Genomic DNA, 14,726 nt, shown 5'->3' with positions numbered 1-14,726 from the left:
TCTGTTTTTGGTTTTGTCAGGACTGAACTTTACGGTACTTAATACTGTCAGTAAATAGATTTATAATGGTATTCTACAACCTAATGTTAGACCTTTTTAAATCTTTGATAAGCTTTTAATATGTTGTTGTACAAATTATCTACAAAAGTTTATTTACATCTTTTGTTTACATCTGTTGAAACAAAGTATGTGACATGTGCATTTAGACAGTAATATGTGTGTGTGTGCATTTTCAGGACAGGCAAAAACAGAGTATTATTATAATAGATTCTATAATGAGTAGAATCTCTTGAGACTGAAAGGAAAAGTGGATTTAATGCTATAGTCATTAAAATAAAAGTACTTACAAAAACTCAATTAACAAGTAGTTACTGTGCTTTCTTTCATTTGATCTACATGTAATTATGCACATGTAGTCATTGAGTAGTTAAGGTAGGTAGCCAATGGAGCTAATCAGAACTTGGTAAAGTTGGGTAAGTTTAGTAATATGTAATTAAATGTTGCAGCTATTATAACTTGTGGATGACAAACATTAGTTGTCAAGATTAATCAGCAATCAGCACATATTAGAACAACATTTGATTCAAAAGACTTCGACTTAACTTGGTGCAGTTACTTTTATAATATCATTCTATATTCTTGCATGTAAAAAACACTATATCCTTCAAATGAAGTTATGTTTACGGTGCATATAATAGAATAAATTTGAATTGGTCAAAGTGTAAAAAGTAATCTTGTAAGTAAAGCTGCTAGATTTGATTAAAAATGTGTTTTGGGCAATACTTTTGGTATCTAATACAGTTCCTTAACTAAGATGCAGAAGTTAAAGATAAGGTAGTAATCTCAGTTTATGCAAATTGAAAAAGCTTGTTGGACACATACATAGTTTGCTATTTAATTACTTTTGATTTAAGTACAAAATGAAACAACAAAACAAAACAACTACAAAAGCTGTTACCATTGTGTCAGTACACTCCTACATATATTCCTAGAGTGATGGTCAATAAGTCACAGTTCTTAAAGTCTAGTGGCAAGCTCAGAATCTGTATGTTATAGCAAGAAGTTCTGTAAATATACATATAACAATATAGAATCAAAATGTATATCAGCCCTGAGATGCATGATGTTTTAATAGCAAACTTGATCAATGAATATATTGGCATAACATAAGTAATATAACAATACTGATTAACATTTACTAACTTTGGTTTGGAAAAAAAAGTCTATATATATTAACTGTACAGTGTTAGTAATGTTTCATGTAATAGCAGAAATGCTGCCCGACATGCTACTGTTTGTGCTAGTAATTACTAATTGTTGTATTCATACCTCATTGTAAAAAATATTTAAAAAGTAAAAATTTTCTAAAGTATTTTTTTCTGGGTAATACTGCATGGAAACATTGTTCAGATTGTGCTCTTTAGTCATATGCAATTCATTGCATCAAAATAATTCAATCTACAGAGCTCAAAATTTTCATATGTGGACTGATATAAACTGTATTGTTTTATATATATTAAAAGTGTTACCCTTTGTGAAAAAATAATTTTTTTCTTAAGAACTCCAGTTTTTAGTACCACATTTAAAAATTACATCAGTAAAGATATAATCAAACCCTCATGTACAGCCCTAGTGAAAGTTGTGATCTTGTTGCAAGGAGAGTATTTTTATTTAAAATTATGTTCTATTATAAAGAAATAATTGTTGCATAGTTATTTTTGTAATTGTCTGAATCTTGAATACCCAAAATGTGAAACTGTTTTATGGATTTTTGTTTGTGGTGCCATTCAACAAATTGGCACCACGTTTCATAAGCTTATCATATTATTGTTCTTATTACAATATATATTGTTATGATAATAAGTTACCTTAAAACTCAGATACTGTACATTGAGTCTAATTTAGAAAACTGGATTTAAACTAGTTATTTACTTTTGCAGCTCATAACTTTGTTATACTGAATGTTGAAAAACTTGTAGCAGAAGCTGCATTGGTAGCTTGTGAGACAGCAGATGAACAGATCTCAGATAAAGATTCCTATTCACAAGGTATAATAGTTCCTTTTTAAACTGTTATAATGAAAGATATGTTAAACTTTTCAGATTATTTAATAGAGTAAAAGTGATATTTTTGGTTCCTGCACTTTGATAGAACACAGTTCACACAGTGAAAAAAAAATAACACAAAAAACAGAAAACAATTTAACTGCTACAAAACTATGAGATTATTATTAATAATGTTGAAATTATAAATATTTGTGTTACTGAATTTTGTAAAAGTGAAATAGTTAAAAACACTAATAGGTTAGATATTTGACTTGCAATCTGCAGGTTGCCGGATCAAAACCTGGTGCAGAACGTGCTTGTCCTTTCAGTTGTTGGGGCATTAGAGTCAGGTTCAGTTCCACTATTCATATGTAAAAGAGTAGGCCTAGCATTGGCAGTGGGTACTGCTGGCTGGTTACATTCCCTATTGTTGGCAGTTTAAAATTAGAGACAGTGGTAAGCAGCCTTAGTAGCTTTGCCATAAACAAAACAAACTAAAAACTAAATTGGTATTGCAAGATAATGCATATAAAGAATGCTTATTTTGGTTTGTCAATCAGATATACTTTGGTTTTTCACAAAGTAATATAGAATATTTATATTAACTATAAAATATAATATGTAAACTCTGATTTTCATTCAGGGAAGAACTTTGTAGACTGAAAGAAAATGTGTATTAGTGACATTGATTTAATACCAAAAAAAGTAAAGACTTACGGGTTTTTTTAAGAATTGCATAAACTGTTTCCTGTTGCAAGTTTCCTTTATTTGGACATATCTTTTAAATTATGTGTAAAAATTAGATAACAGTGTATTTTGCTGGTTAAATGAATAATTGATTGTTATTTTATTTTACTCATAACCACCACAATCGGCACACTTGTTTCACAAATATTACAGAAAAAAAATCACATATAAACACAGAAAATGTAAAGCTACAAAATGGTTTATACAGAATGTAAACATTAGGAAATTTTTTCATCTTTTTAATTTTTTACTTCTATTTCTCTCTTGAAATCAGAGCAAGAAAACGCACCTTCAAGTTACATAGTAAGTTTGGTCTCATACTTTTTGTTATCATTTTAGTGTAAGCTGATTATTATTCCTAAGTGCAAGATTGTAAAATCTGAATGTGTGCTTATAAATGTTTTTGAAATCCTTTACATTTGAATAATTACACATTTTGTAGATATACAGATCTTGAAAAAAAAAATTATATTAAAATAAATCACTTGTAAAATATTTTTATTTTAAAGTAACACAACTGTTGTTTAAAAAAAAACAATTATTCTATAAAGGAAAAGAAAATATTTAAATTTTGAAAATGTCTTCATGTACTTGAAGTGAATTTGATCATGTTTGAAGCTTTTATTTTTTATTTGCTCAGATTGTTCATTGATATTTTTTAGGCCAAACTGCCATGTGAAGCCAATGAAAACATTGTCAAAACTTTAAAATATGGTAATTCTATTGATGACGAGAGTATAATCAACATTTTAGTATCCAGTATCAGGTGAATCAAACATATTACTCCCTAGAGAATCAAGCCAATTCTAGTCTTCTTTAACCAGTACTCATTTTTTATTTTAAAGCTAATTCAATGAGAATTTTTTTTAGGGAGGGAGAGAGAGAACTATTAATGAATTTCTTTTCTCTTTTAAGTCATTAAGATAAATAAAACTTTTAGTTACAAAATGCTGCTTGAGATGTGTATATGTGTGATGGAAAGTCTATTCTTTAGTTTTTCAGTATTTCACCTAAAAAGTTAAATTTGACTTTTTTTTTTAGGCAGCTACCTGAAGGCACCAAATGGGTGATTGATGGGTTTCCATATTCCATTAGACAAGCACATCTTCTTTTTAAAGAACTCACTGGACAATGCTGGACTTTAATGGATTACAAGTCTCACAATGAGCCTCTTAGTGTCTTGGTGCCTGATCCTTTACCACCCAACGTATTGATACCAACAACCTGTGGACTGGATGTTGTTATTTATTTACATGTAGAGGATGAAACACTTCTTAATAGGATTGCTGAGAAGAAGACCTCATTTTGTTTTAGTACAGGTAACATTGCAGTTTATGTTAACTGCTGTTAATGTTATACATAAAAGTAAAACTATTCCCAATATTTAAAATTGTCCTTCAATATCTAACCTTCAACCTTTCTGTGTTAGGGACAACTTGAATTATTTTCTGGACTGCCTTTAAAATTTATAACACACAGTTTTTGGAGTTTACATGGCTCATTCATCTGTTGTCCCATAATTATTTGTAAAGTTTTCTTTTTATATTTCATATATAATACAGATCATGTGTAGAAATATCTTGGTAGTCACTCAAAAGGCCTTTGCAGTTTGTATTCCCAGTTCCGTACTTGAGTAGCAAAGATCAACCACACCTTAATCTGTTATTTAAATCAAAATGTCATAAGCTATGTATTTAAATATAACAGAAACCTGTAGTATTTAACTTTTTGGTTTCCTTATATTCTTTCAAAAATCAAAAACTAGGCCATCTTAGATATATGCAAGCTTGATTACTGCACTGAGTACTCATTTCATCATTGCTCAGATACATAACTATATATATATAACAGGGTTACATCTCATATAAGGTGCCATTCATATGAAATAAAATAAATTCATATTTATGTTTTATAAATCAACTAATTTACTCGATATAACAGCTCCTAAATGAAAAAATTGCAAATGAAAACCTGTTGTTTCATTGGCATTTTCTTGAATTTTGTTTTTTAAAGTCATGTATTCAAGCTTTCCCATTTAGATTTAGCAATCTTTTATACATGTGTAACTAATAAAATTACAACACATTATGTGTCACATCACTTAGTATTAACAGAAGTACCAAATCATTCATTCTTTTTGCTGGGCATTTGAAGAAATAATTTATTATAGATCCTTTAACAGTATTTTGTTGGTGTTTCATATATAGTTTTAAACACTTAGGAAATGTTTCAAGTAAGTCCACAATTCTACATTTGATGGTTTTGGCATTTTTAAAACTAAACTGTTCTGAGTAATTTTGACATCCACATTTGTTTTTATAAATATTGTGTAAATTACATTATATCAAGTTGAATATTTCAGTTGCAAAAAATATGTTATATTAAATGGTTTATTTCAGTTTTAAATTATGAGGCACAACATGAGTACCAAAATTGTGCTAAATGAAGGGTACAGTATGATAACTTCTTAAGTGCTGGAGGAATGGGAAAAAAGTTTTCTGTACATAATATATCGAAAACCATTAGTTAAACTTTGACTTTATATGGTCATCATCACACTTTTGACAAAAAAGAGAATTATTTAATGTTCTGAATTCAGCTGTGGTGATTAGCTGTGTAATGAACATTTGTATATACCTTTGACTAGTTTTAATTAATATAATATTTTAAAACAAGTCAACTGTGTGCTGTTTGTTTATCATTGAAGTTTATCACCAACAAGTCACAGACACCTACTGTAAAGAATCTTGCCCACGTATACATCCATACATATACTTAAAAACCTCACATTTTGATAAGTCAACTAGGATTATACAGTGGCATACAGTGGTAAAAGAAGATGTGAGCGACAGCAGAAATAGGTTTATATATATGCTCAGCTATAGTGGTGGTGAAAATATAGTAGAGGTCACAACCACTCTGTATAACCATGTCAACTGATTTTGATAAATGAGGAACTTGGGCTCAAAGATGGTGCTCTATGAGAGTTTGTTAAACAAGAACAAGACCAACAAAGAGAAGAGCATCAACAGAGGAGAGAAGAAGAGAGGCAAAGAATAGAGGAAGAAAGAGAAAGACTGAAAGAAAAATGTGAAATATAAGCCCAAAAAGGAGAGATTGGAAATAGAGAGAGAGGGAATAAGAGCACAAATAGAGAAATAAATAAAGGAGAGACTAGAAATAGAGAGAACAGAAAGAGGAAGGACCCAAGAATGACAATGACAAATCTGATGAACTGAAAGGTGACGTGGATGCTTTCCTGGATAGATATGAAAGATTTACCCAAAGTCAGAACTGGGACAAAGATGATTGGGCAGTCTGTTTCAGCCCCCTCCTCACAGAAAAAGGCCTACAAGTATATGCAGGCATGACGTCAGAAGATGCCATGGACTATGACAAATTAAAAGTGGCCTTGCTGAAACGCTATGAACTTACCAAAGTTTTCGTTGGAAGTTCATAGAAGTCAAACCTGACACTGTAGAAACTGTATTTCAGTTTGTGGCACATCTACAGCGATACTTCACAAGATGGACTGACATGGTCAAGTGTGAAAATAGTTTTGAAGGATTGGCAGATCCATTAATACCTGAACAGTTCATGATCACGTGCTCTATGAAATGTCACTGTTCCTGAAGGAGAGAGCACTGAAAGACATGGATGAGATGATCAAGCTGGCAGAACAGTATATGGAAGTCCATGGAGGGAGTATAACTGGCAAGTCAAGGAACAATCAGTTAGAGAGTCAAAACCAGGGGTGGCTGACCAGAAGCAGGATTCTACCTAAGGTGACAAGAGGTTAACAGACAAATGAGAGAAGAGATATTATGCTTGTTATAAAATGGGGTACATCCTACCCATTTACAGTGCACCTTTGTTTTTCTTGCCACGTCAAAAAATGAAGATCAGTAGTGCATAGGGGGAGTTATTGTGCATAGAGGTGTGTTGCTCTCCTACTTATGGAGAGTTTTTGTTGCACAGTAACATTATTATGCAGTAGTGCAATTCACGTAACATCTAAAGGCATGCAAGTCTCTAAAGCAGGGTAGATAGCTAAGCTGTATGCAGACATATCTATCAGAAATACATTTTCAGATAAGGAAAGTGTTAACATTAACTGCATCTACCACATCTGAAGGCAACCCAGTTCAAAGGCCAACCATCCTGTTTATAAAAGTAAAGCTGTCTTAGTTGAAGATGACTCCTACACTGCTAAAATTTATATTTTTGTCTCCTAGCCATACCATTCTTACTATCAAATATTAAAAAGTATGATTCCTTAACACTATCAATATCCTTAAAAATCTTAAATAACTTAATTAGATTTCCTCTATATCTTATATTTTCAAGAGAAATATATTTCAGAGATCTTAACCACCTATCCTTATACGACAACCTTTTCATCCAAGGGATCATCCTAATAACCCTCATCTGAACTCTTTCCAACAGTTCAGTATCCTTTCTAAGGTAAGAAGTACAAGACTGAATACAACACTCCAAATGTAGCCTATCCAATGACCTATGCAATGTCATTATAACCTCTTTAGACTTGTATTCAATATTCCTGTGGAGACAATCTAAAATTGTATTTGCCCTAACACTAGCAACAGTACATTACTTGAATGGTTTAAGAGACAGGTCAACCAGGACACCAAAATCTCTTTCTTCCCTAACACAGATAAGGTTATTTCTATCTACTCATAATTCAAATTGTGATATCCCACATGCTTTACTTTGAATTTATTTTAATTAAAGGCTATCTGCCATTTATTCACTCAACTCACTGAATAATCCAAATATTTTTTGTAAAGCAGAAACATCTTTCTTACAACCAGCAACATCCAAAACTTTAATATCATTAGCAAATTTAAATACTTTATTGACCATTCCATCATCTGTGTCATGAAGTAAATCAAAAAAGATCCTAACACTGAGCCATCAGGTACCACACTTGTGGCATTCATCTAGTTTGACTGAACTCCATTTATAACAACCCTCTGTTTTCTTCTCCCTAGCCAGTTTTCTATCTAATGTGCAGCCTATCCCACACTCCTACAGAAATAATTTTTTAATAAGTTTTTTTGTGTATCTCTTGTCAAATGCTTTCTGAAAATCCAAATACACCAAATCCACACCTATACCCTGATTTACATATGCCTCTACAAGTACGATTATACATTATGATGATGTAGGATTATAATGCAACTATAAACTTTCTAGATGTTTTATCTGTAGGTCTGATTACGTATATGAAGTATTCTGTATGTATAATTAGAATTTACAACATAGTTATTTATAAGTATAATCTAGTGATCTTGTGAACGAAGAAAACTTGCATAAATCTGAAAATATTTTCAGTAACACTATTGCTTAATAGATATCTAGTCACATTAATTCATAGATTTCAATATTTTGATGTCAGTGAACTTTTTGATACAAACAGTTTCAAAGCACGTGCAAAAATAATACAGTTTGATCTGGATCAGTGGATGATTTCACTAACATGTGCAGTTCTTTTATTAATATCAGAAATATGAGTATATTGCAGTGGTTAGGAACTGAAAGTTTCATATATTTTTATGCTTGTAAGCACATCAAAAAATATTGTTTTAATAGATATTTGACATATGAGAAGCATTGAAACTTAATAATCACAAATTTTAAAACCTGTAGTGTTATGTTGTTTTCAGTGGTTCAGCGGTAAGTTAATGGACTTTAAATGCTAAAATCCAGAGTTTAATTCTCCATGGTGGACAGAGTGCAGATAGTTCATTGTGTAGTTTTATGCTAAAAAATGCACACTGTACTAACGTTTTTTTGTGATTTAAATTAAAATTAAAAAGTGTGATTGATTGATTGGTATATATAGTAATAAACAAATGGCTAAACTGCCTTTGTTGTGTGTGTTCTGATAAAGTTTCAGTTGATCATACTGAAACTTTGCAAGATAGCATTTAAACAAACTGTGACTTTTAACATACAGCTTGTCTTGCTTTTGTTAAATAATGTAGGAATAATGTTTTACAAGTTCACATATTATTTTGGTTCAGTGATACATTACAAGCATAGATTAAATGGTCAGGGAATAACATATTTTGATCATGGAAACGTCTAGGAAAAGTCGGGTAATTTTATTCTGCCTAAGGTGTGAGAATCATGTATAATTTAGCCATAATACTGAATTGTCTAGAAAAACATTCTAATACTTTATTTACCTTAATAATGGAGTGATAGTTTTCTGTAGTTAATCATTTTCAAGTTATCTCTTATTTCAAAAATATAATTTATTGTGCATTTATACACTCCAAATATGTAAGAAAATGAAGTCATGTTTCTGTCTCTAGTGGAAAATTTCCAGAATGATAGACATAAAGACCACACAGATAATTTAAACAGCAAGGAATATAGTTCCTCCTTCATGTCTGTTCTTAAAGACACTGGCCAATGGCATCATCAGCTGTTGTCGTTTTCCCAGGACCAACATGCTCTGGAAGAATGGTTCTCTAATTTTGGAATTTTTCATGTTATCAATGGAGAGCAAGACCCAGATTGTGTACTAGATGAAATAGAAAGACTTTTGCTATCACATGTTTCTGAGGTATGTATATAATAAATCCATCAAAATGATACAATTTCCCAAAAATCTTTAATTACCAGTTTCTAAATTTACAGCAACATATGAAATTAGTAGTTGGGTGCAGCAACTTTTAGGTTTCATTACTTTGACACCTTGATACTGTATTAAAAATAACTAACCTCAGAATTTAAAACATTTATGTATTTTTATCAGGACATTTTGTATAACACAGTTTAAAAGAATGACTTTGAGAACAAATTAATTATAAGATTTTTTTTTATAATCATTCTAGATATGTATGTGAGATATAATTTTAAAACAGAAAATTTGAAATCAGAATTATTGAAATTAGCTAAGTTGTTTAAAGATGGCCATGATATAGAACAAGGTGAGTGTAATCTGGAAATCTGCAAAAAGCATAGAGCTGATGCAAGGAAGTATTTAAATGTTGAAGAATGGGGCTGAAGTAGAGAGCTCAAAGTCTTAGGTAAGAGATGTCAGAACTTAACTGGAGTTTAAACTGACGGATACATGGTTTGATGCTTATTTTTTTCATTGTAGAGGAAAGGAGTCCATATTGGATTTAAATCCATGCCTTGATCACAGCTCAGGGATGGTTGATGGATTTTGGTGTAAAAGGCTTCTTTAAGTTCCTGGTTTTATAATGTTGTGTGGAATGAAGTATTTCTTGATAATATGTCCAGCATTTTAGTTGTGTTCTGTTAGGGTCAGTTTTTCTGGATAGGGAAGTCTGGTAGCATCTCGATGTTTCTCTGATCTTTGTTTTATTGGCCTGCCAGTCTTTCAGATATAGATTTTACCAAATGAGTTCAGAATATTGTAGTTAATGTTTCTCTGTTTTACTTCACTTTTCATGTTCTTGATTTTGATAAGCATGTTTCTTAAGGTTTTATCAGATTTGAACTACACTTAGATTTGGAATGAATGGAACAATGATGGTGGTTAGGGGTTTTGTCTGAGGATCAAGCGGATGTAGAAATACTTTTTAGAGGTTTTTTTTTTAAGTTGTTTGTTGGACTGGGTGAGAACAGTTTATGGTGCTTCTTTTAACAGCGTGTGAGTGGTTAGATTTTGAAATGTAGATATTTGTTATTGGTATGGGTGAGTTTCCTGTAGATCAATGTATGAAGGTTATGTTTATGACAATAAACGAGGATGTGTAGAAAAGTAAGGAACAATTTTCTTTGGTCTGCATGGTCAAGAAAGTTGATGTGTTGAAGGAAATTCTCTAATGTATCTAAGAGGCCAAATAACAAAGGCGTCATTGATGTTTCTTCTCCATAGGCTTGGATTTTCCAAGTATAGGTCATGACTAAGGATCTGGGAGAGAGAGAGAAGAGCCTATGGGTAGACAAGGTGTTTGTTTGAGGTAGGCATCTTGGAAATGAAAATAAGTATTGTTGGAATATGGTGCAGTGTGTCAGTAGTTCCATGATGATATTAACATTTAGGATGATTTTCATAGTTTCAGGGTGGCATCAAACAATAGCTAGAGTTATATTGAAAGAAATGCAGAGAAATATGTTTGTACTTTATCAACTAATAAATCTGTTTTCTAGTTGTAGGTTCAAATAATTTATTTTTAGGCTGTAATGGTAGAGTTTTTTATGCAACTTTTTTTATTGTGAGGGGTTTAGCTAGTTGGTTAAAGGAACAACCCATGACACTAGTGATTGGTCTGAGAGGAAGTTCTAGTCTGTGTGACTTGTGTAGTCCATAATATAGTGTTTTACAGCTGTTGGAGATTATATTTTAATTGGTTTTCTTTGGATTTAAATTTGGTGTTTGATCTGTTGATTGCATGTTCAAGTTTATCATTTGGGTCTTTTTCCTGGAAATTGTACACTTTGCCCTGGATGATGGCTTGGAAATTTTTATAGTAGCATCGTTTGTCTTGCTACCTTCGTTGGCTGGATCATGTTTAAGGTTTATGATCACATGGGTGTTAATTTTTCATCAATTATGATTTTGAGGAGATTTTTTGTGTGTGTGATTTTGTAATGCAGTACTTGTTAATATCCTTAGTCTGTTTCCATTGATGGCCAAAATTCCACTCATCCAGCTCTCAATTACAGCAGTATAACTACAATATTTCATCTACACATTTAGCCAATTTGGCCTATTGAAGATCTGTGCTAACAGTTCAGAATGTCATCCAAAGCCTTTAAGGCAGACACAATCTACAGAATTCTCCAATCAAGTGCTTATATTTAATTGTACCAGCACTTAGAAATGTCATCTAAAGCTTTTAAGGTGAATGCAATCTGCAGAGGTCTCCAATCAAAAGCTTATATCTAATAATAAGGTGAGAATTGTATAATTAACTTAAGACACTATTGCTCTAAAAATCATTAAACCCTTAAATATTGAAACCTGTCACTTTTAGGTATGGAATTTGCCATTTTGTGTGGTCCTGTTTAGATTCTATATTTTTCTCTGACAGCTACATACAGGCTTATTCATATTATATACCACCTTCAAGTTAGGTGCAAGCCTACTGAAGTGAATAAACAATTACTTAAGAACTTATTCAATGACTCCATTCTCTAGTACTTGACACATTGTTAGGTAATGGATACTAACTTCCCAAATTAAATGCTATCCCATGATACCTCAAATGAACAATACCCTTTTTTTTTCAGCTTTGTTCTTCTGGATTTAAGGCTTACTGTTATTTAATGTAGGATGTTATCAATTTATGTTCCTTTTACTATAGCACTTTTAAGTATTTTAGTGAAATTTTTTTATAATTCCAAGTGAATTACCATGAACTGATGAATTAGCTGTAAATTTTATGTAACATTTTGGGTAAAAACGTCTTTATTGTAGATGATATAATGTATTTCTATTTATGAAAAACACTTTAATATTATTTCCTTACAAGGTAGCACTTTTGCTTATGACATATTTCCAATGGTTGAAAAATACAGATGGAAGAACACATAAATTACTAAGCAGTTTGTGAATTTTAAAAAAGATTTCAGAAGCTTGTCAATAAGTCATAAATAAGTAAAAATAAATACTACGTAGAAAAAAAAATAATCAGAAATGAATTATTCATATAAACACTGCTATAAATAATCAAAAATGCAAAAATAAATAGAAAAAATAAGAAAAAGATGGGATCTCTTTAAACAGATTTTTTGAGATTATAGTTCAAATATAAATCAGAATGAGCTTTTTTTTCAAATTATTTTTTATGTGTTAGTGCAGTTGGTCATATGTGAATATTTGGAACCTATCTAAGTTTGTAATACATGTTAATTTGCTAGGTAATTACTTGTTAGAAGTACTTGTGTTTAGAATATTCAAAGTTCTTAATATATCATTGTTATTGCTTGAAATATATTTATTCTTCTTCCATAAGAAGAGCATCATTTATGCCATCATAGTTTATCAATAATTCTTGTTGATAATAAAAAGCACCAGACTGGAACTCAGCAATAAGTGGAATTTACTGATTGAATAATTGTCAGCTCATTAACCAATCGTATTCAACTAATCAGTTATTTACACATGAACTTAAATAGTTGGAATAATAAAAAAACAGTAACTTAGATTAGTTGATTATTTTCATTAATCATGACACTAATCAGTTAAACTTAAAAAGCTTTAATTAATTTAAAATAATAATGAAAAATCAAAATGCAATACTTCAATTACTTGGCTAATTGGAATAATCAAAAACAGTAATAATCATAACCAGTATTATATTCATATTTCATAACAATAATAAATCTAATTGTGATTATGGTTAATCAATTATGTTACATAACAGTGATTAATACTTATAGGTTATTGATTATATAATGATTAATCAGGTTAATCAAAACTCCTGTACCAGATATCTAATCACAATATATATATATTAAGATAAGAGCAGTCATAGTATTTTTAATAAGAATTATAGAATGGTTCCTATATAATTTAATTATTTTACCTTCAAAATTGTTTTTAGGTAGAAAATTTGGTAACATCAAATGATAATTTGTGCAAAGAATTAAAAGTTTCCTTGAAAGAAGAAATTGCACAGCAAGAACGAAAAGAAGATCATCCAGATTCTGCAGGAAATAATGAAATTTATGAATCAGAACAAGAAGGAGGGAGTCAAGGAATTAATTTGCACGAAAAGAAAACAACACTAGTTGAAAGAAGTGACAATTTAAATAGCCAAAATTATCCTGAAAAACCCAATGATGTGAAGGAAACACTCAGTAATTTTCAGATTGATGGTTTCATAAACATGCCACTTACTGAAAAAGTGCTTATGCTTTTATTCAAATCGTGGAAGATCTTAGAGGAAATATATTTAAAGTCGCTGACAGTGGTATTTCGTGGCCTACGAAATGAACATGAAAAAATGGTTAAATACATATTCAGGATTCAAAAAACTTTTGAGGAACTCTGTAAGCAACCAGACAGAAGACAAGAGTTGCTAGATGAATGGGTGACAAGCTATAACACCTTTCCAGATGACTTTCGGTCTGACACACAAACTAAAGTAAGATGCTTCAATCAGTTTGAAAGCAAATGAACAATAGTACTGATATTTTTAATATATAAACAGACGAAATTATGCAATATAGATAAAAAATAAATTGAACATTTTATTAGGAATTAGAAAAAACGCATTACTATTTATTTTACAAAAAATAATATTGTGAACTACTGTGCGTATTAATTAATTACTGTGCTTGATAATCTTTCATCATTGAATATAACAGTAGTCTTTACTGTAAACAAAACCTATATGTGTTTAATTAACATAACTATACTACCTAACTTAGGTAAAATGTAAGATACTGTAAACATAAATGAACACAACATACTTTAACATGATTAGTTTACTTTAATATCTTTAAAGTTAGGATCCATGGTATAAAAATATTGTTACAATTGGGAGAAATGTAATAAAATGATAAAATTTCCTAGGACTTTTTGCTACACAATTATTGGGATGGATGAAAGTATGAGAAAAGTAGTAGAGCTCACTTAAAACATTATGAAAAGCATTTTAAGATTCTCTCTTGCAGTTCCATGCATTCTTAGGTGGGCATCAAGTGTTGGAGAATTGGTGGTATTAAAAAGTTTGCAATTGTTTAATAACTTTAACAGGCTTGCTCCAGTGGCTTTAATTCTATCAAAATTAATATAGGATTGAACTGTTATAGTGAGAGATAATTATCAGGTCCCTGATGTTTAAAACCAGCATGCATGTTAGACTTGTGTTTAATGAGAGATCTTAATATGTCATGGAGATGATTACTTTGGATTTATTTTGTAATGTTTTATAAAAATTGTCTTCAAAGTATTTCTGCTTAGGAAAATATAGGATATAT

General features: G+C 30.7%; 1 protein-coding gene across 1 annotated transcript in view; it reads left to right on the top strand.

Annotated features, from left to right (window-relative positions):
• LOC106470932 (sperm flagellar protein 2-like) overlaps positions 1–14,726 on the top strand; it is an 88,905-nt gene that overhangs the window by 61,819 nt on the left and 12,360 nt on the right. The window contains exons 14-19 of the mRNA XM_022400433.1: positions 1,941–2,048; positions 3,067–3,095; positions 3,455–3,558; positions 3,834–4,111; positions 9,134–9,387; positions 13,346–13,888. Coding sequence (XP_022256141.1) covers positions 1,941–2,048; positions 3,067–3,095; positions 3,455–3,558; positions 3,834–4,111; positions 9,134–9,387; positions 13,346–13,888 — 1,316 coding nt within the window. The remainder of the gene's footprint in view (positions 1–1,940; positions 2,049–3,066; positions 3,096–3,454; positions 3,559–3,833; positions 4,112–9,133; positions 9,388–13,345; positions 13,889–14,726) is intronic.

Source organism: Limulus polyphemus, unplaced genomic scaffold (genome assembly GCF_000517525.1).
Source record: "Limulus polyphemus unplaced genomic scaffold, Limulus_polyphemus-2.1.2 Scaffold108, whole genome shotgun sequence".
Lineage (NCBI taxonomy): Eukaryota > Metazoa > Arthropoda > Merostomata > Xiphosura > Limulidae > Limulus > Limulus polyphemus.
This window is presented reverse-complemented; position numbering and strand designations above follow the sequence as displayed.